Source organism: Nicotiana attenuata, chromosome 5, assembly GCF_001879085.1.
Source record: "Nicotiana attenuata strain UT chromosome 5, NIATTr2, whole genome shotgun sequence".
Taxonomy (NCBI): Eukaryota; Viridiplantae; Streptophyta; class Magnoliopsida; order Solanales; family Solanaceae; genus Nicotiana; species Nicotiana attenuata.
In genome coordinates, this window is record NC_031993.1 from 35,127,564 (window position 1) to 35,149,727 (window position 22,164).

General features: G+C 35.1%; 2 protein-coding genes across 2 annotated transcripts; one reads left to right on the plus strand and one right to left on the minus strand.

The window, feature by feature from the left end:
- LOC109225635 (F-box protein PP2-A15-like) lies at positions 816–11,193 on the plus strand. Its single transcript, XM_019390378.1, has 3 exons — positions 816–1,363; positions 2,891–3,009; positions 10,440–11,193. The coding sequence occupies exons 1-3, from the start codon at positions 1,052–1,054 to the stop codon at positions 10,888–10,890; spliced, it is 882 nt and encodes a 293-aa protein (XP_019245923.1). The 5' UTR covers positions 816–1,051; the 3' UTR covers positions 10,891–11,193.
- On the minus strand, positions 11,845–13,897 carry LOC109225636 (60S ribosomal protein L24-like). Its single transcript, XM_019390379.1, has 5 exons — positions 13,793–13,897; positions 13,044–13,119; positions 12,804–12,905; positions 12,426–12,574; positions 11,845–12,197 (listed from the first exon to the last, which is right to left on the minus strand). Exons 1-5 carry the CDS (start codon positions 13,801–13,803, stop codon positions 12,041–12,043), a joined length of 495 nt encoding a protein of 164 aa, XP_019245924.1. The 5' UTR covers positions 13,804–13,897; the 3' UTR covers positions 11,845–12,040.

The following is a 22,164-nucleotide window of genomic DNA, read 5'->3' on the forward strand; positions in this document are numbered from 1 at the left end:
CAGAAGATGCCTCAAATGGGAGATCGTTAGTTCAAAATTCTCTGCATGCTTTCTTGGATCAAACTCGCCGCACGATACTTGCCTAATGCGATTTATATCTCTAATGTAATTTGCGAGCTATGGCATTGAAGCAGGCTCTACACAAAGCAAATTGTTGTGGGTTCCCTAGTGTAAAGAAAAATTATAACCAATTTATACCGTGTTAGTGCACATGGCTTAAATTCGACGTGAGAATGTCCCCCACTTATTATTGGTAGTGTATAATTTTTATCAACTATACTATGATCACCGTCCTCGTGTCAAGGATACTTCTAGCCTTCTAGGGCGTCATGTAATTTGACCCTTCAAACTCCAAAATGGAAATTTATGTGCTTGGTGAAGTTCTTAATATAATCGAAATAATGTGTTATTTGATGTAACGATAAATTAGTCTTCGTATAGGTTAGGAGTGCGAGCTCTATAAATAGTCACTAATTCTTATCCGATAAAATGCCTACATTATATCCTTTGGACCTTTTCCGAACCTTATTTGAACGCAAAATATTTTATGCATGAGGCTACCCAACATGTTATTTGACTAGGGGTGTGCATTCGATTTATCGATTCGATTTTGACCCTTATCGATAATTACTTATCGATTATCGATTTGTACATATGCTTATCGTTATCGTTTCAATAAGGTTTCGATTTTTTCGATTTCGATTTCGATAACAAATAATCGATTCGATTTATCGATAAACCGATTCGAATGCACACCCCTATATTTGACTCCAATATAACAATATAAATTCACAAAGGAAAGAATAAAATAGGAAGATAGCAAATGTAGAAAAGATAGCATGCTTTGACGTGACCAAACGCAGAGAACTTTGAAAATGGACAATAACATAAGACGAAAAACAAGTCGTTAGAAAATTCCATTGCCTCCCTCCATTAAAAATCACCGCCCCACTACCGCCGTGCGCAACCATAGCACCTCCGCGACAAAACCATGATTTGACCCGAATTGCATCTCTTAAATTCCAACAGATTGTTAAAGGCAATTAATTGCATGGGCGCATCATTGTCCAACACAACAGAGAACGGTTCGGCCACCGGCGGCGGAACCGGGCTCGGAGACATGCCGGAGAGCTGCGTTGCCTGCGTCTTCATGTACCTGACGCCGCCGGAAATCTGCAATCTGGCTCGGCTGAACCGTGCATTCCGCGGCGCCGCTTCTTCTGACGCTGTGTGGGAATCGAAGCTTCCTTGTAACTACCACCAGATGCTCGACCTTTTGCCTCCTTGGAGATACGACGGTCTTCCCAAGAAGGGCATTTTCGCCCTCCTCTCTCGCCCTGTTCCCTTTGACGATGACAATAAGGTACTGGAATTTCTTCCTGATCCCCAGTATACTCATTTCATTTTGGTTCTCTCTGTGGTTTATAAATTTATTTTTACTCCTCGTGTCTCTATTCTGTGGGATACTATTTCTTTTTTAGTCTCCTCCAAAAAGAACGTTACCTTTCTATATTTAGAAACAATTAGCTTTAAACTTCTTATTTACCCGTAATTAGATGATTTATAATCATACAAATAGTGTTTACTTAATCGTATAAATACCTATGACTTGTTTTAAAACCAGCTTAGCTTAGCTGATTAAAAGTAGCCGATAAACATCAGATGCTGAAAATCAATTTTAGGTGCTCAAGCTGATTTTATAAATAAAACATTTATGCGTTTGTTTGGATAGAATTGTTGAAGCTGATAATAAGCAATTAGTGTAATTGTAAAAAGGTGCTCAAAAACACATTTCTGTAGATATCCTTAAAGCTATTTACAAGAAATTTGAATTTAAAAGTAATTTTACATGAAATGGACGAATGACGGAAATAAAATAAAGAGATTAAAATTTTATTGTTAGGAAAAGTATTTCGGAAATTATAAAAAGTATTATGGATAAAATCATAAAAGGCTTGGTCAAACCAAAAGTACTTGTAAACTATAAAACTAAAGTTGGTGGTGACCAACTCATGGCTTTTGGCTAATTTTGACTTGTAGGTTTGCTTATAAGCACTTTGGGTGTTTACCAAACGCGTAGATAACCCAAAAAGTGCTCAAAAGCTAATTTCATTATAAGCATAGCCAAACACCCTCTAAAACCACAAGTTTCAAAAGTCTTTCTTTCTTCATGTGCAGTCAAACACCATCACATAAATTGGCACAGGGGAGTATAATATTCTTGCACACATCTAATTAATCCACTGAACATGTACCTTGTAAGTCTGTGAACAAAAGGTTAGGCAGATGAAATCACTTAGCTTTTTTTGTTTGGGCTCTGGGATTCGAATGATCTATCATTTCTCATTTAGAGAAGTTATGTGATATTCTTGGTTTTATTGTAAAATGAGTTACTGTCAAATTGGTTTTCTTGGAGAATGTTGATGTTGGCCATTTCTGGGATGAAATTGAGTGTTGGCTATCTGTGATTTTGGTCAGGGGATAGAGCTTGAAATATTGAGAATTTGTTTAGACTTGTATTTTTCAAATATTTTGGATTACTTTCATTGGAAAGGACTATGAATTTTGAGTTTACACCGCTTAAGTAGGTTCTTGATGGTATGGATACTCTCTTCATTTCTTTCTCTAATAATGCCTTGGATCAATGTTCTCGAAGTCAGGAAAAGGGAGTGTGAGAAATATGCCGAGCTTCGATGAGGTAAAGATAGCACAGCACGAAGCACCCTCTACTTAACCATAAGTATGGTTGGGGTTTTCAATATTTAAAAAAATGTTGCGGCGCAACGAGTTTCATTGTGTTTTCGTATGCTTAAGACTTCCAATTTTAAGGCACACTTTTTTTGATGTTATATTTACTAAAAGTACTTTGCATAACATGGAAAAAAAACAGGAAGTATGGCTGGATAGAGTAAGTGGAAGGATTTGCATGTCAATCTCTTCAAAGGCGATGTCAATAACTGGTAGTGAAGACAGGAGACATTGGAACTGGTTTCCAACAGAAGAGTCAAGGTTAGTTTAATCTGTTCTTTGTTCAAATCATATCCAACAATATCATTATTAAGCTTAGTTCTTCACTAAGGAGATTATATGGGATTCTTGAACTGGTCTCTGTAATGCTACTGATATGTAATCCTTTTCCCCATTGAGCGGGGATACTAAAAACTGGGGTTTCTTTGTGCTTCACGGGATAAAATTTGCTCTCACTAATACATGTGAAAATGAGGTTTTTGGAAGTTAAGTCAGAGAGTTTGTGATTTTGCTTGTATTTAAGCCCTTTCTTCTCATTAACCCCCTTCACAAGCATGATCAGATGTTTGAGTGGAACTTTTCTGATTTCATTGCTAATATACGCTATGGTGTATAGTACGAGATTTCCTGACATATAATAGCTTCCAGTTTCTACACCAGATTAGGGGTTATTAGTGGCTTTATACTTACTTTTTCCCCCACACTGCATTCCATCTTGTGCAATAACGAAATTATACTTCATGTTCTTTTTCCTGTTTGAAAATCATTTCGTGAACTGTTGTAGATGATGAAGAATATTATATCCATTTCAATTTTTGGTGCCTTTACCAAATTTGGTCAGATTATATGCTATGTATCATTACCTGGGAAATGGTTGTCATGCTGATCATTTATAGGTTAACTTTTTGGTAAGCCATGATGTGATTTGGACATGTTAGAACTATCAAGATTTTAGGGAAGGCCATAAAGTTATGGAAGTGCCTTAATAGATAATTTAAAGTTCTTGATCAAAACATAGATTTTTTCTTTCCATGTTTTTTTCAAGCCGAGGGTCTATCGGAAACAACCTCTCTACCTTCATAAGGTAGGGATAAGATCTGCGTACAAACTACCCTCCACGGACTGCACTTGTGAGATTACACTGGATATGTTGTTGATCAAAACATAGATTTTGAGAGTTTGGAAGGTGCCTAGTGTGGCCTCCAACTTTTACTTTTGTGCAACCTGCTGCTACACCTTTTTCATGCCAACTAGTTTTAGTGTACTTGCGTTGCATGTGTGCATCACTTTAATCAATATAAAACGTATACAAATTATTGAAAAATAGCAATGGACGTAAAACTAAACGCAATATATGTTTTTTTTTTTTGGGGGGGTAACTATACAATTTTATTTACCAAGTAATATTTACATATTGATCCTCTCTATAGCTTGATATGGACAATAGTCCCAGACTCAGCTATTCTTTCCTTTCCCGCTACTCCTTCCTACCATAACTACCTTTTACATATCTATATGAACACAATATATGTTTAAATGTTGAAAATAAATATTAGTACATTGATACAATATATGGTTGAATTCAACATTTTCTGAATGAATTTAGTATAATTAGTTCTATATTATTTATCGTTATAAATATTTTATTATATAAGATACAAATATGCTATGTTGTTGTATCTCATATAGAATCTCTTTGTAAACTCTATGTTCATAGTGTCATTATACCAACAAAAAAATAGTTTTAAACCCTACCAACTCAATTATAAATTATAGACAAGCCAAATGAACCTCTTCTTGTGTAAAAAAAGTTGCATGGATTCTTATTAATTTAGTCTAAATTTCATTCTTTGCACGTTCATCCAATACCAAATAAAAGTTAATACTATCCTAAACTCACTCCGAATGCACTTTGCTGATAAAAATATTGAAATTTCAAGAATTCACAATGTTGAGGTCAATTTTTTAAAATTATCGGGGGTGGGGTGGGGAGTGGGGTGGGGGGTGGGGGGAGATGACAAATTTATAGTTATTTCAAGAGTTCCAAATACATTAGTTTATCTGAAGTATAAAAAATTAATTGTAGTTATAAATTCACATAGTATGGTTGTGGCTTAATTTATTTCTAAAATAACCCCAGATTAGTTCAGACTTCTAGAAATTTAAAGTTCAGATTATATCAAAACTCTTAAAAATTTAATAGGAAAAAGGCGAACATGCATTGCTGATGGATGTTTCATATTTTTAGGTAATGAATTATTGGTCATTTGGAGAAAGAAATACTATTATATACCTTAGAGGCCTTTGGAGAAAGAAATACTATTATATACCTTACTATTATTGGTCTTTCTCCAAATGACCAATACTATTATTGGTCATTTGGAGAAAGAAATACTATTATATACCTTAGTTAAAAAAAATTAATGGCCAGGTACTAAACTCCAAAAGAATATTTATAAAAACCGATCAAATAAGAAAAAAAATCTAATTAGGTAAATTTTAACTGGATTTGAAGTCCTAAATATTAAGATCTTATTAAGTAAAATTCTAGTTGATTTTGAAGTCTTAAACTTTAGAAAAATAATTAAATGACTATTTTGTCTAGTGCAAAATTAACTTTTAAAGATAAAAAGGCAAACAACATTTTGATAGGGGCTTCATGCTTTTAATATAGTATAGATAGATAGATATAGATATAGATATACATTTGTATTTAAACTACTATATTATTGTACTATACTTGATTTTGCTCTACTCTTTGATTCTTTCGCCGAAGATCTTTTTATGGAATAAATTCATGTATCTCAAAATTTATGTCAACTTGAAAATAATTTTACTTATGTGATGAATTTGGAGAAGAATGAATATAAATTATTGTGCTAATTGGTTAATTCAAATAAGTAATTATGTGTTATCAACACTAATAGAAATAATTTATTTTTTGAAGATTTAAATTCTTAGTGCCTTTTTTTTAGCTTATGTAATATTAGCTCATACCAAATTTCAATTTAATTATAACTATATTTTTATCAAAAAAGAGTTCTATTTCCAAACTGCAAAAATTTTGAACTTGTGCACTTTATGTTTTTCGAATGGTTAGTGTTATTGGCTTTTGCAAATCATTTTTCTTTCTTGCTTTCCGTAGCTACTTCAATTGTTGAGTTTAATTTTTAAATTTATATCAATATTTATGTCTAAGCAAAATATTAAGCATTTAAAGGGGAATCTTTCTCTTATTTAATCTTTTTATTCTTCCCTTTAGTTTATTTTGTGTATTATCACAATTGTGCACCTAAAATTTAGCACAATTACCCGATCTATTTTGAACATCGTGCAATTAGAGAAAACTCATATGGCATCATTGGAAGATTTGGTGTTATCTAGTCATAATTTAATCTGAAGATTTATATAAGGTAGAACGTTTATGATTTTAATATTTTAAATATTAATATTTATATTTTATAAGATAAAATGTTAATTGATTTTAAAGTAATAAATATTCTATATATTTTAAATAATTAGGAAAGATTTAATAAATAAATTTTTAATTGATTTCAAAAACTTAAATCACAAAAATATTATATGATTAAAAGAATATTCCTGAATTATTAACAAAAACTAAAAGCTCTATGTCTAATTCACGGTCAAATTTAAAAGTTTGACTCTCGAAATTTAAATTGTGCCATGTAAATTGAGAGATAGAGTATTATTCCCCTAGTTAGATAGTGATATGCAATATCAATCAGTCACCCAATTTACGACTACATGCAATAGTTATCAGTCACATAAATTTATTGACAGCTGGTCAAACAACTAAACAAAATATATGCTCGAAAAAAATATATACATACAGAAAGGAATTTTAAATTTTAACTTACCTCGAGAAGAACTCATATTCCATGCATGCGGCAATAGCTAATAATGCATATTTAAAGAACAGAATGAGGCAGGTGATAACAAAAGATTTACTCGAGGTATTGGGATCTTTTTTTTCCTTAAAGGAACTAAAATATTGTTTAGTAATGTAAGTAAAGTAAGATTCATGCTAGAATTGGTAAACTCCAAGCCGAGGTCCTTTCAAGGATCTGTTTAGTCTAAATTGGCACGATTAACGCAAACTCGATCATTCTCTCCAATTCGAAGTAAAATACTTTGGGACTTACAGAGGCGGATCTAAAATCTGAATTTTATGGGTTCAATCTTTAAAAGTTAGTATTGAACACATTATATTGTTAAAGTTATGGGTTCATATCTACTATTTTTTCCAATTTTAGATAATTTTTACACATAAATTTATGTTCCATGTCGAAAGTACTGGGTTCAATTGAACCCGGAACCTCGACGCTGGATCCGCCCTGGAGACTTAGAGAGAGAGAAAAAAAAATGACTATGCTGGTTATCGCAAAAAAGAAAAAGATATTAGACGAATTTAATTTGATGCTCCCTGAAATCATGAGAAAGTCGCTCAAACCCGCAAGTATTCTCTTTATAGATTGCCTCTTCCTCCAATGTAAAATTTTCTCTTTGATTGACTTCTTCACACATGCCTTTTGGTTTCTTCTCTTTAATCCTGTCTGCAATTCCCCGAAAACTGCATACAATATATTCTTTGTGTTAGCACGATCATCCGCCATGATAAAATCAAGCAATTTTCAAGTAGCTAGCTAGAAATCAATTTTGGCTTTGAAACACATTAATTAGTAACCAGTTATAAGTCAAAAATAAAGAACAACTCTCGTTACAATTTGTTGTATATAAAGTCAGGACCAATAATTAATGCAAGATTTAATTTGTGGCTGCAAACTCTCATGAACTCTTGGTAAGCAAGCCATAGAATCAAGAATATTACGATTCTCACAAAATAATACTACTCAATATAGAAAATACTTGTAAATTCTTTAAAAACTTATCAGTTCAACTTGTAAAATTTTTGAAATCTTACCAGCGAAAAGCAAAAAGATTTGAGGTTGTTAGTTGGAGAGAGAGACACACATGCGTGACAGTTTTTTGAAGGAAAGAAAAAGACGAATGTTGAAGCTTTGCGGAAATAAAATCTTTTTAATTTAAAGTCCTAAATATAATTAAGGACATAATTCAAATAAGGAAAGATATGATAACCAAAATTTTAGATAGTGATTTTAAAGTCCTAAAGATTAAAAATAATAGTTAATAGCTTTCATATGTTTATCGTGGAGCTTGCCCTTTCTATTTGCCTTGTTGTGAGGAAGGTGATGAAATAATCAATGCACACCTCTATTTGATGGCTTAATAGATACCCGAAGGGTAATAAGAAAAGCAAAATAGCTAAAACTAATAAACAAGAGAGGACTGATGAAGCATTGATGAAAAGCAATTCCCCTCTTCTCTTACACCTCATTGGTGCAGGGGCGGATTTACATGGAACCCAAGCGGTGTCACGGGAAACTGCTTCGTCGAAATTTTTTACTATTTATATATATATATATATATATATATAGAAATAATAAGTAAAACAGAAATATAAGATAAAATCATTAAAAGTGACACCACTTGCAACAAAACAGCTCAGTAGTCTAGTGGTTAACAGCTTCAAAATTGATGTAAGAGGTCTTGGGTTGGAACTCCCTTGGCTCCACAAAATATTTTTTGACTGTTATGGGCCTCTTACTAGAAATAGTGACACTGCTTATGAAAAATCTTGCGTACGCCACTGCATTGGTGTGTCCTGCCTGATTCTTGATACACTTACCTAAAACTTTCAGTTGAATCTCTTGATCACTAGTCTTGATTCTGATGGGATGAGGATGATGGTGGTGAATTGCCGTTCACAAGTACCGTCCTTATTTTGATAAATGATGATGACAGCTAGTGATGATTCTTATTCCCAGTAGAAGAGGTGTGAGAGGTTTCTCAAAAAAAAAAAAAACATTTCAAAGAGGGGGAAGAGTTGTTGCCTTCTGTTGAAGTAGCCACTGTTTAGTTGCATCGGTTCAGGAGTTAAGGCATAGCATGCCAAAATGTAGATTTTCACAGGCTTCAGGAACTTCCTGTAATTAGTCTTGAGGAAGTACAGCTCAACAAGGTTCAGCTGAGCTTTATCAATATTGTTTTACCCCACAGATTTGGCCGGTTTACGAGTTACCAGATATGATGGGAATTTGTTAGATGCTTGACTTCTCTTATCCGGTGTACTACTAATCCGCTGATTAAGCATTTGGGGATATTTGCTCTAAGTGTCGTACTTCGTTTTCTTAGAATTAACTGCTTGAAGGGTGTCTCTAGAAGTAGGGTTCGAACATTGTTTTGTGGGATTACTAAATGCACATGTAGTGATAAACACTTATTAAAGAAAGAATGCAAATGTGGTGATAGATTCAGTGGTCATGCTACTTTACTGATGCAACTTCTTGGCAATGTCACTTTCTTGTCCCTTCCGAAATTGTCAAAGTATTAGAGTATCTGAAAGACTTTTTTATTTTTTGTCTGAATGGAAGACCAGAAGAGAATAAAGCCATGCCTTAACGTAGTCCTTTCAAAAAAAATTCTTCCCTTCCTATCTGTAGGAGGAGTTCATTTACATGGATTATGTTCATCACTTGATAAGATGGTGCATTTAGTTTGGATTGCATAGAATGGCCTAGATTGTATGTAGTGCCTTTTCTGGATAACACGGGTTCAAATTTCCAGCCATGAAAGAGGAAGATGATATATAGAGGCCTTTATGAACCAAATTATGATTAGTATGTTGTGACTGCTTTTGTTTGTTCAGAAGTAGAATTTTTCTTCTCGGCTTTTGCTAATTTTGATTTATATGAGCTGATTAGATTTGGGAATTGTAAATTCTTCTTTACTTCGACTCAGTCTTTCAATCAATAAGCTTATTTTTAAAGAGTATAAAACCTGAACTACTAGTGTCAATTTTTTATTATGAAGCCATTGAGCCAAATGGAGAAAACCTTACTCCAACCAAAAACAACCCAGTGGGGTTTGGGGAGGGTAATGTGTAGGCAGACCTTACCCCTACCCTTACCCCTAGGAGGTTGAGAGGCTGTTTCCGAAAGACCCTCGGCTCGAGATGAAGAATAAACAAGTAAATATCAGAAAACCTTACTCCCACCAAATGGAGAAAACCTTACCCTTGGTACTCAATTTCAAACAAAATCAGGCTTCACTTGTCCTATATCTAAAAAGGAATCGAGCACAGAATGTTGAGAATCATGTTTATCATCATTTGTCAAAAGCATACAAGTGTATCCTTTGAGACAAATAAGTGTATTTTTGTTAAATTCGATCATGCACGAGAAGTATTAAAAGGTGACATAGGATATTGTTTGGACATAGCCACCATCGCATGCTAATACAGTAGCTCTTACTGGTGATCATTTTATGGATAGTTTGAACCTTTTTCTTTTTATAATCTTGACTTGCAAATATGAGCCTGTCTCATGAACTCCAAAATTTTTTTTTTTTTCTTTTTTTGTAAATTTCTTTTAGGAGGAAGGGGGCACGGGAGCGCAGAATCTTATTTTCCACTAGTTCCCAGCTGTTTTCTTCTCTTCTTAACCAATCAAAATACATGAAAGTACTGGTGTTTGGTTTATTGTTAAGACGACTTTTTTTGTCTCTGACCACTTAGTAACAACACATTTAGCCGTTGAAAGACACTATGAGAAACTTCCACATTCTAATATTGAGTTGATAGTATCTTGCAGGTTCCATGTTGTGGCGTATTGCCAGCAAGTATGGTGGTTTGAAGTAAGTGGAATAGTGAAGTTTCCTTTTCCTCCGGATATATACACACTAACTTTCAGGATCCACCTCGGGAAATATTTTAAGAGATTAGGCCGACGTGTTCCCAACTTTGAGCACACTCATGGATGGGATTTGGGGCAAGTACGCTATGAACTGTCCACTTCTGATGGACAGCATGCAGTTAGTGAGTGCTTCCTCCATGAAGTCGAGCAAGATGATGCAAAAAAGCGTGGGTGCTGGATTGAGTACAAGGTGGGTGAATTTATTGTCAATAGGTCAGATCCTGTAACTGAAGTTAGATTTTCAATGAAACAGATTGATTGCACACATTCGAAAGGTGGGCTCTGTGTAGATTCTGTATCAATTACCCCTAGCGATCTCACAAGGTGTAGGAGGAAAGGGGTTAAATAGTTTCTGTAAATGATATGTTTTCTAGTTTTATTCTCTTACCAACGATCCTAGAATTAGATTCCATTACACAGCTTATACTATCATTGTGTATGTACCTTAGGTGTTTCTCTCCTGTACATGTAAATGTTAACGCTTTGTACTTGATCCAGTTTTGCTGCATAGTGTACCTATGCTATGTCGGGTAAATATACTCTGTTTATCTGTTATGAGAAGAAAGGTTTTGTTTTTAATTTTATTATTTCATGTACGGACAAATGCTACAATTTTCACATCTTTAAGGAACTTGTATGCATGGTTTACATTCCAGTGCTTGGAGCCCACAAATTTCACAAATTTGGTAGAATCCCTCCCTTATAACAGAGCTGCTATGCCTTCTTTTCCCTTTTAACTGGCGATGATGATGCGAGATCTTCATCTTCAACTGGTGAAGATGTTCTGCTATGCCAGGTCCATTAGATAGTGACTAGGATGGCAATGGGCAAGTGTGGAGTGAATTCACAAGAGGGTTTTGCACATAGAGGGGAGGGCGTGACAAGTATGAGGTTAGATATATGGGTTCATTGATGAAAAATACATATTATTCACCACCCGCACAAGTACAAAGAAATGAGATAACTCTATCCACCAAGAACTTGGACAAAATAAATCACCTTTCCATATTTCGTGAAAGCATGATTTACGAAAATTTTCAACTCACTTCATTGACTACAATCCACCCCTTTGGGGCCGCAACATGAATGAATACATTAAAGGGGGGATGAAATAAGGAGATGCACATCATGTACGAGGTCGAGAACCACATACACGTCATGCCACAAGATTTTAAACAGCGCTTTTCTTTGGAAACTCAATTTACTTATGATTCAACTTCCGATCACTTTCTCCTCACAACCAATAAGATGGGAAGTTCTTGCAGAGCATAGCACATTTCAAATAAAACAGAACATGGAGATATGTAGTTAAGAGTAAGAAAAAACTGCATTTAACTGTAGTCTATCAATGAATAATAGCAAAATTTAAACGCAAAACTATTTGTTTCGAGAAATTGCGGACTGCGGTTTCAACTATACTACTGGTAAATGATGCCGCTTACAGTGCCTTTGAAAAAATCTCTCAAACGCCGACTTACAAGGAAAGAACAGAATACAGCTTAACGTTTTCCACCGCCACCACCGAGCTTAGGACCTTTCCCTCCAGCTCCCTTGGGCATGTTGCCCTTCCCTCCAGCTTTCTGTGACTTGGCCTGCACCTCTGCCTTCTTGGCCTTCTTCTCATCCTTTGTCTTCTTGATCCTTTCCTTGATTTCACTGCACAAAACGATAAAATATAAATAATAAATCCACCTCCATTAAATAAAGAACATTGTCATTAAAAATACATTTTTTACAATCACTTCCCATTTTCTGCCCATTTTTGCAAAGGTTTAACAACCATATTAGATGTAGGTGATCTACATGTATTAACTGGCAAAACGTGATATAATGCACAGGCTAAATCTAAGAGGTCAACATGCAGAAAAAATGATGGGAACAAACCGGAGAGCAGCCTCCCTAGCAGCATCTCTAACTTCTGGCCTTTCAGTTCTCTTCTTCTGGATAACCTCCAGGGTTGCACCCACAATGGACCTGGAGTAAGGCTTCTTTGTTGCACGTCGCCTCTTCTTAACAGCTTCTTGTGCAATATCCTAAAGTTATACACAGAAAATGAAGAATTTAATTAGGCAAAAAGTAAATACAAGCAATTGCACAAAAGATGGCAAGGTGAAGAGGACTATGTGCCTTAATCCAAGTTTATAGTACATAAATTATGTATCACAAGGCATGATCGACCTAGCTATCCTTCAATTTTGCAATCTTTATGGGAAATTTTAAAACAGAATAAAGCTTAATCATTGATGCTTCATTGAGACTAACCTTCTTGTGCTGCTTCCTGTACATAGCTGTCCAAGTAAGTTTGGAAGGCTTCAGGCGATTGTGAAAGTACCGTTTGCATTTTGAGTTGAGAAACAGGAACACCTAATATCACAAAAAATAAGTAAAATAAGGAACAGCCGAAAAGAAAACCTGACACTACCTCCTTCCACTAATAAGTCACATAACTTAATCATGAGGTACAAAATTATTAGCACATGTTAGTATGTCTTAGAAAATTACCTGAGAATCTGAACGAATAAATCTGATGCCCCTCCCAGGATATATCTTGCCACCACTAAAACGACATAATTCCGTCCTGAAATCAGAATAAGAATAGAACTATTAATTTAATCACTTATACTTTTGGGTAATACACGGAGGAAAAAGTCCAAAGTAAAGGAACTGAGAACAAGCTGGTAAGTTTATGTGCCATAAGAAAAACCTGTGATATTGCTACCTCATGAGCAATTGGCCATACTTAGGAGGCATCCTCGAAAATGTTCGAAAATCAGGAGTTTTCAAAATCTTTTTGAGTCTTTGCAGACCTTGCTTGTTTGACTTAGTGCAAAAAAAATCGATTTTTTCCAAGATTTTCTAATAGTTTATCAAATCAAAATGATGTTTTAAGAGCAGCAGTTAACCCTATCAAATGCAACTAACAGAACAGCTATTGAGAATTATTCATATAAAGGAGCACTAAGAAATAAATGTGTTTTACAGTACTGATTCACATTTCATTATTCAATACAACTATGGCTAGTAAAGAAAATGTCAAATCAACGAAGATTTTTATACTGCACCCCCTGAACTGGTGCTCAAATAATAAAAAATGAAGCGAATTATAGAGTAAAAACGGGGACTTTGAATTCATATCAATGAGCTAAATCAAATAAAATGGATAAGCGAATAAATATAAAATGAGAATTACGATTAAATTAAGGGACATGTATAGCATTTTTCTGTATAGATAAGAAGGCGGAGGGACTTACTTGAGAACCATTGTTGATGCAGCTGCGAGCTCTCACGTTGCGATGTCCCGAAAATGGAGAAAAAAACCCTAGTGAACAACGCTTATATTGGAATTGGAGGAAAGATTTTGGGCCAAAAAGAAAAGCAAACCTAACATAAGCCCAAGAAGTGGACCTCTTAATGGGAAAAAGGCTGCACCAATATTGGGTCAGTCCAATATTCAAAATCATACCACAAATCAATCGGTATAGGTTGGGTGGGCCAGCCCATTGGGCTTAGGACCCAAGAATACGCATCAAGTAACCTTAAGAGGCCGTTTGGTTATAGTGATTAGGGTGGATATCTCACAACAAAATTCGTTTTGGTGTAGGTATTAGCTAAAATCAGGACAAAATTTATACCAAAAGTATAGGATTACTTATCAATATATAATCTCAGGATTGAATAATTCTAATTTTGAACCAAAGAACTCCTAAGGGGTCTATTAGTAAGGAGGATAAGGGATAATAATCCCGAATTAGAATTTTAACCATTTAGTTGAATTTTTAATTCCGTATAAGCAGCACCGAGATTGTTTATACTGGAATCGCGGTACTATGGTTTTTAATTATACTGACCCATAAATGCTTTTTAATTGTTTACTACTGTATTAATTAGGAAATAATTACGGCCCTCGTCACTTGTCCTAACAGCCCAACCGAAAATGGCTTCAGATTTAAAGCTCTTACCTGATTTGGCCCATGTTGTACATAACTTGAAAGAAACTTTTCAGCCTTTAGCCCATTATTAAAGACACACTTTTCGGGCTTTTATTATTGGGAAATTTTCGTTCCTTTACCATATAGGAAACTATATTACCAAATATGTTCATAGTTTGCATATTACCCTTCATGCTAATAGTATTTCTACAAAATATAGACCATGCATTAAATAAGGAATCATTGTAGCTGTAGGCTTCCTTATTTAGGCGCTAAAATTGGGGGATTAAATATTCTTCTAGATCTTCCAAACGCAAATCACGCACATTAATCTTCTTCGTCAGTTTCGTTTCAAATTTAGTGTCTCTACATCAAACGCAATTATTCTTCTACAATTCAAAAACGAATTGATTATTCTTCTACAATTTAAAAACGAATTGATTATTCTTCTACAATTCACAAATCAAAAACGACTAAATCTTCTACAGTTCTTCTACATCAAACGCAATTATGTCCAAATTTCAGTAATACAAAGCAAAGGAAAAGAGAACAACAATTCCACCATTGACAGCCATTAAAAAGCTTGAAAGCTTTGAAAGAAGAAGAAGAAGAAGAAGAAGAAGAAGAAGAAGAAGAAGAAGAAGAAGAAGAAGAAGACGTATATTGCAGAAATTGTAGAAAAATTGTAGATAAATTGAAGAACAATTGTAGACTGTTGTTTATTTATTTTTCTTTTATTCATTTACTTATTGTATGAAAGTTGAACAACATTGTATAAAAATTATATTTAAGTGGATGATTTAGTACTGTTTTGGACAAAAATATGTATCAAAAATGTGAAACATACATTTCAGGGGAAGCATGTTGAGTCCAAATATGTACCCAGTTTGTAGATATTTTGTAGATAAATTGTAGATTATTTGTATTCTGATTGTAGATGCTTTGTTTACTGTTTTCACAAATAAAAAAACGACTAAAACTTCTACAAATCTTCTGAAAAAACGCAATTATGTCAAAAATCCCAATTATGCTACAATTGAATGGGAATTGGGATATTAAAATTCAATGTACCCAGTTTGTAGATATCTTGTAGATAAATTGTAGATTATTTGTATTCTGATTGTAGATGCTTTATTTTCTATTTTCACAAATCAAAAACATCTACAAATCTCCTGCAAAAAGCGCAATTATGTCGAAAATCCCAATTATGCTACAATTGAATGGGAATTGGGATATTAAAATTCAATGTACCCAGTTTGTAGATACTTTATCGATAAATTGTAGATTATTTGTATTCTGATTGTAGATGCTTTGTTTTCTGTTTTCATAAATCAAAATCGACTAAAACTTCAACAAATCTTCTGCAAAAAATGCAATTATGTCAAAAATCCTGATTATGCTACAATTCTGTGATTCTCCTATATGCTCTTGTTACTCCTTACGAAACTGCTATGCTAAATGTAACGACCCGACCGGTCGTTTTGAGCCCTAGCACGTCGCTCAGCAGTCTGAGGCCATAAGCAGCTTCATTTCAGGTGTCATGACTTGTACGCGTGGTCGGAATTGGATTTCGGGAAGTTCGGAGTTGATTTGGGAAGAGAATTCTTATTTCGGAAGCATAAAGTTGAAAGAATTAACTAGGACGGGATTTTTGAGTAAACGACATTGGAATTGGGATCTGAAGGTTCCAGCAGGTTTGTATGATGATTTCGTACTTGGGCGTATGCCCGGTTCGGGTTTTAGATAACCCGGGAGCGTTTTGGCGCCTATTGTGGAAGTTAGCATTTTAGAAGAAATTCCATAAGTTTAGCTTGAAGTGCATTTCAGTGTTATCGATGTCCTTTTGGGATTTCGATCTGTGAATAGCTCCGTATGGTGATTCTGGATTTGGGAGCGCGATCGGAAGTGAATTCGGAGGTCCGTAGGTCATTTTGGAGTCATTTGGCTAAAGATAGAAATTTGAAGGTTTTGAGAAGTTTGACCGGAAGTGGACTTTTTGATATCGGGGTCGGAGTCCGATTCCGGAAGTTGGAGTAGGTCCGCGATGTCGAATATGACTTGCTTGCATAATTTGAGGTCAATCGGACTTGATTTGATAGGTTTAAACATCGAAAGTAGAAGTTTGAAATTCTAAAGTTCATAAAGCTTGGATTGGAGGTCGATTCGTGGTTTTAGCGTTGTTTGATATGATTTAAGACCTCAAGCAAGTCCATAATATATTTTGGGACTGGTTGGTATGATTGGTTGGGGTCCCGGGGGTCCCGGGTGGATTCCGGGTGGTTAACGGATCGATTTTCGCCTTGTGAGGATTGCTGGTTTTCTGGTATAAGTGCATCAGGTTTTTACTCTATGCGATTGCGAGAGAGGGTCTGCGATCGCATAGAGCAAGAGTGAGGGAGATGGAATTTGGCCTATGCGATCGCAGGAGGTGCAATGCGATCGCAGAGGAGGAAGGCTGGGACTTATGCGATTGCAGGGTTGGTGTCGCGATCGCACAGAAGGAATTAGGGAGGCAACAGAGTTGGCCTATGCGATCGCGGGGCTATGTTTGCGATCGCATAAACGGGTCGCCTGGGCAGTGTTCTTTTAAAATCGGGTTTTGGCTCATTTTTCACTTCATTTCTTCCATGGGATCCGATTTTGGAGCAACTTTGGAGTGTCATTTTCATCACCAAGCATGAGGTAAGTGATTTCTACTGGTTTTGAGTTAAATACAAGGTTTATATATGGATTTAGACATTGAAATTTGTAGAAAACTTGGGGTTTGAGGGAAAACCTAGAAAAGTAGTATTCTGGGATTTTGACCACGATTCTGGGTATGGAATTTAGAGAAAATTATATATTTGAGTTCGTGAGGCTATGGGTAAACTTATTCTTCAAAAATTTTGAAAATCCGGGCACGTGGGCCCGAGGGCATTTTCGTCAACTTTCCAATCGGGGTTAGGAATTGTTATAAATTGGATTAATATGAGAAGTTTATCGTATATTAATGGATTTGCATAATCATTGGCTAGTTTTTGAGCGTTCTGCATCAATTTGAGTCTTCGGAAGGGCGTGGAATGCCGGTTATGGATCTTCGGAGTGAGGCGAGTCTCCTTTCTAACCTTGTAAGAGGGAATTGTCCCCATAGGTGAGTTAATTGGTTATGTGCTCCTATTTGTGGGGGCTACGTACGCACGAGGTGACGAGAGTCTGTGCGCAGCCACTATCATGCTATTGTCTGGGTAGTCTAGGACCCAAAAACATGCTATACTTGGATTAATTGTAAACTTATTGACATCTCGAATTGCCTAAGCCACATCGAATTAATAAATAATTTCAAAAAGGATTAAACTTCTTTTCTTAAATTATTAAAAGAGAAAGTGGCTTTTATTTGAATGAATATTTCCCCGATAAATTCTTAATTAGCTATCTGAGCATGTATTTCTATGTGTACCTGCGTCGCATGTATGGTTCGCGAGCAGGGTGATTGTTTATTTTATGTTGACCGCGTTGCATGGATAGTTTGCGAGCGGGGTAATAGATGCATCTATGGTCCGCGTCGTTCGACCCTCGGCAGTGCACAGTTTATTTTCTGTTGGAGCGGGCCGTACGCCTCGGCATGATTTGCGCATGCTTGCATTGCTGCCTTGAACTTATTAAAGTTGATATTGCCTCTTCATGGCTTGAGAATAATTTGGATAAATAATGAAAAGGAATTTTTGGAAATTTCCTATAAAAGAAAATAATTGTTCACTTGTTTCCTTCTATTGGATTAGAATCATATTTATAGAAATTCGCGATTTAATGATTTATTGACATCACATTATTGGACCCTTAGTAAGTGTCGAAGTCGACCATCTCGTCTCTACTTCTTCGAGATTAGGCGGGATACTCATTGAGTACACGTTGTTTTCGTACTCATACTACACTTTTGTGCATTTTTGTTGCACAGGTATATGTAACTCTAGTGGCCTACTGGGCGTAGCAGCATGGATGATTCGGGGACTAGGTGAGTTGCATTATTCGAGGCGGCCCGCAGCTAATAAAGTCCCTTCTAGTAAATTGTATTTACTTTCTGTCCACTGTATTCCGGACGGATGTTGTATTGTATTATTTCTTAGAAATTGCTCATGCACTCGTGACACCGGGTTCTGGGGTGGTTGAAATATTTTGTATTAATTACTTATTATTAAATTTGAATCGAAGCAGTTGTCTCTTTACTTATCAAATTAGAAGGAAAATTTGGATTTTCAAAATTGTCTAAATTGGAATCTAATTAAGTATTCTAATTGGCTTGCCTGATAGCGGTGTCCGGCACTACCACGACCCTTAGTGGATTTTGGGTCGTGACACTAAATATGGAATCCAAAAAAACATGATGAAGGGGTAGATCTTCTTAAGAAATTTTGTAGACAATTTGTAGAAACATTGAACCTATTCTACAAATTCAACTCCTCTTTAAATACAATACCACCATACTTTCTTGAATTTAAAGTTTTAGCAATATATATAACTTAAAAAACATCTTCTCCTCTGCACAAGTTAGCTCCAAAACAGACGAAGTGGAATAACAAGCTCCCATCAAAACTTTTAACACAAAAACACAAAGCTCAAAAATAAATAAACAACAGTCTAAAATTTTTCTATAATTTTTCTACACTTTCTGCAATATACGTCTTCTTCTTCTTCTTCTTCGAATTTCAATCTGAAATTCGGCCAAAACCAAGTCTAATCTTCACCAAAACCCCTCAAAATTGAGATATAAACTCCAAACCATATTCCCAATTATTTACAACAACACCCAATCCAAACAAATAATGATTTTTGAAAACCCAAATTTGAATTCAAAGCTTCGAAGCTTTTTAATGGCTGCCAATGGTGGAATTGCTACTCTCTTTTCCTTTCCTCTTTTATTACTGAAGGAACCCGAAATCATAACCATTAAAAGTTATTGCTGTGTATGAAACTTTGAAGATTTGACTTCAATTTTGACTAGTTGTAGAAGAAAAAACCTTGATTTTGGATGTTAATGGTAGAGGGTTTCAATTATTTTTTCTGGATTTAGCAGAGGGTTTCAATTGATTTTCTGGTTTTTCTGGTTTCTGGGTGTGTGGTGATACGTGGGCGAGGGTGTGGGGTTGGAAGAGAGAAACGTGGGGGGATGGGGATTTGGAGGAATATACGACACCATAAATTTATGAGTGATATAAGGTACAATTAATGTACAGTTAAAACACCTTATGGCATAGAATTGGTAATTAGGTATACTAAATATAATTATATCAAACCTTAAACATTGAGGGTAATATAGTTTCCTATATGGCATAGGAATGTAAAAATTCCTTTATTTATTATTTTCTTCTTTCTTTATTCCCGGTACACCAAATTCTCTCTCACCGCCTCTCGCTTCTTTCTTTCTAACCCACGTAGATACCCCATCCTCTCTTAACCTAGCCCCCGCTATTCCCCCTCCCCTACCCCCTACGCAGTTCTGCCATCAATGGCTCGAAGAAGGCTTGGGCTCCTACTCCGTCGTCCATGGTGGCAAGCAGAAGAATATTGAAGATTTATGAAAGAAAAATGAAAATACACGCGATCTGAAAATAAATAGCTCTCAAACTTGATTTGCACCAAAAAAATAACCACTAATTTTGGAAGATTTTGAAGTTTGAAATTCTGGTCATTATTATTATGACCTTGAAGTCTCGAGTCTGAAATTAGGTGTATCTTTTCTGGGTGTTGAATTCCAAACCGTTGGCGCAAAATTGTTAACCTATTGACGAGTTGAATCATCCAATACCTTCTACTACAACTCGAGGCTTGGATAAAAAATCATAACTATGTAGCAGTTTGTATCAACACTGTATAGCAGTGTATAATTGTACATATGGATATACAAACAGCTCTTATACACTATTATACATGTTTATACAAGTTAATACATTATTTACAGTAAGTGTAGTGTTGGACATTCTATGTTTTCTAGTGAAAATATTGTATAAGTGGTTTTTATATACACTTATACAGTATTGTATAATTATGTATAAATATGTATATTTGTGTATAATATTGTATAATTATATATTTTTTCAGTTTATAAGGATGTATATATATTGTCAGTGTATAAGAGGCCTCTACGGAAGTTTGACACTTCCTTCTCTTCTTCTTTTTCGTGTATGTGCTGTATGAAAAAGATCTTGTACGCGTTGAATGGATTCTACAATTCATTTACCAAGTTTTTATTTTTCTTTTCTCCTGTTGGGTTGCTTCAGCAATTGCACATAAAAGTGTGAATTTTTGCCTTCAGATAATATGTATTATTCAGGATTTTTGAGTTGCGTTGTGGCTAATTTGCATTTTTTAATGAAATCAAGAGAATGAAAACAACTGGTTGTATAAAGAGGGAGCAATAACCGTAGTTGATTGTGTGAAATAAGCTGTCTTTCGGGAATTAGTCTATTATTTTTGGGCTATAGATTTGCAAAGTGATATCTAGGCTATTATGTTACAATTCAGGTGTGTGAGTTGTACTTACGTGAAATTATCCCATTAATAATTAGTTCCAATTCAGGTGCTGGTTAATTTTCTCATGTTAAAGGTGGGCATGTGCTTCTTTGCTTCCCATTCAAATAACGTAGTGAAGGAGTATAATGGTATGCATGAACCAATGGAGAACAACAAGCTGGAAGGTTTGAATGACAAATAACTTGCAATTAGTCAATTTAGCCTTCTACTACAAGTACAAGGTTTGAATGACAAGAAACTAACCTGCATTCCTTCACTTTGGGGTTGTTGACTGGTAAAATTTTATTGACACCTTGGTATTTATATTAATTCAATAAATATGATGTCTTTCATACCATTTATTACTTCTTAAGTGATAAAATTAATTTATTTTATGTAAATATCGAATGCGCGCAAATTAATTAATGCGCTACCTTTAATTTCAAAGTCAAGTGGCAACTGGCATTAATCTTTCTGTGAAAGTGTACTTCAAGTAGAAAATTGGCAAGCCATTTTCTTATTACTATTGTTTGCTAACGTGAAAGTGACTCTCCTTCTTGTTTCTTAATTGCAGTAAAATGCCTCTCATGATTCTTATCATATTTGCAAGTGACAACTACCAAATGGCTAACAAGAATCCAGATTTAAGCTTTGAAATGATGAATATGATCGATGTATATTAATACTCAAGCATTGCTTAACTCAAAATCCCATATGTTAATGTTTTTTTTTTTTTTTTTTTTGCATCTGACAATAACTTAATGATTTAAGTTATATACGACGGTTATTTGTCGCAGAGAATTGAGGAAGTTAATCCCGATGACTCATTTAATCTTTTGGAATGGTGGAAGGACAAAGAAAAACACTTTCAGATTTTTTTTAAAGGATGGCCCGAGACATTTTAACTATTTCAAGCTTCAACAATGGCATGGGAGAGCACTTTCAGTCAAGCAAGACTTCAACTCGATGATTGTAGAGTGTCTATGAGGGACAGCTTGGAAAAATCAGTACTTTTCAGAGATTGGATCCGTTCGGAAAGAAGAAATTTTGGACTTGCTGAATCACAACCAAAGAAAGACGAAGCTTACGAAGAAATGCTAGCTGAACTTGCTCCGCTGCTTCGCCCGTAGCGGCGATGACCAAGCTACTTTTCCCCCACCACCAACGGAAATTCCTCCGGACCTTGATGGATTTATGAAGTTTGTAAG

Coding starts and splice junctions, on each gene's coding strand:
- LOC109225636 (XM_019390379.1), bottom strand. Junction 12,906..13,043: donor TTATTCGTTCAGATTCTCAG/GTAATTTTCTAA, acceptor TTGTGATATTAG/GTGTTCCTGTTTCTCAACTC. Junction 12,198..12,425: donor GCTAGGGAGGCTGCTCTCCG/GTTTGTTCCCAT, acceptor CGTTTTGTGCAG/TGAAATCAAGGAAAGGATCA.
- LOC109225635 (XM_019390378.1), top strand. CDS start 1,052: ATGGGCGCATCATTGTCCAACACAACAGAGAACGGTTCGGCCACCGGC. Junction 1,364..2,890: donor CCTTTGACGATGACAATAAG/GTACTGGAATTT, acceptor GAAAAAAAACAG/GAAGTATGGCTGGATAGAGT. Junction 3,010..10,439: donor TTTCCAACAGAAGAGTCAAG/GTTAGTTTAATC, acceptor AGTATCTTGCAG/GTTCCATGTTGTGGCGTATT.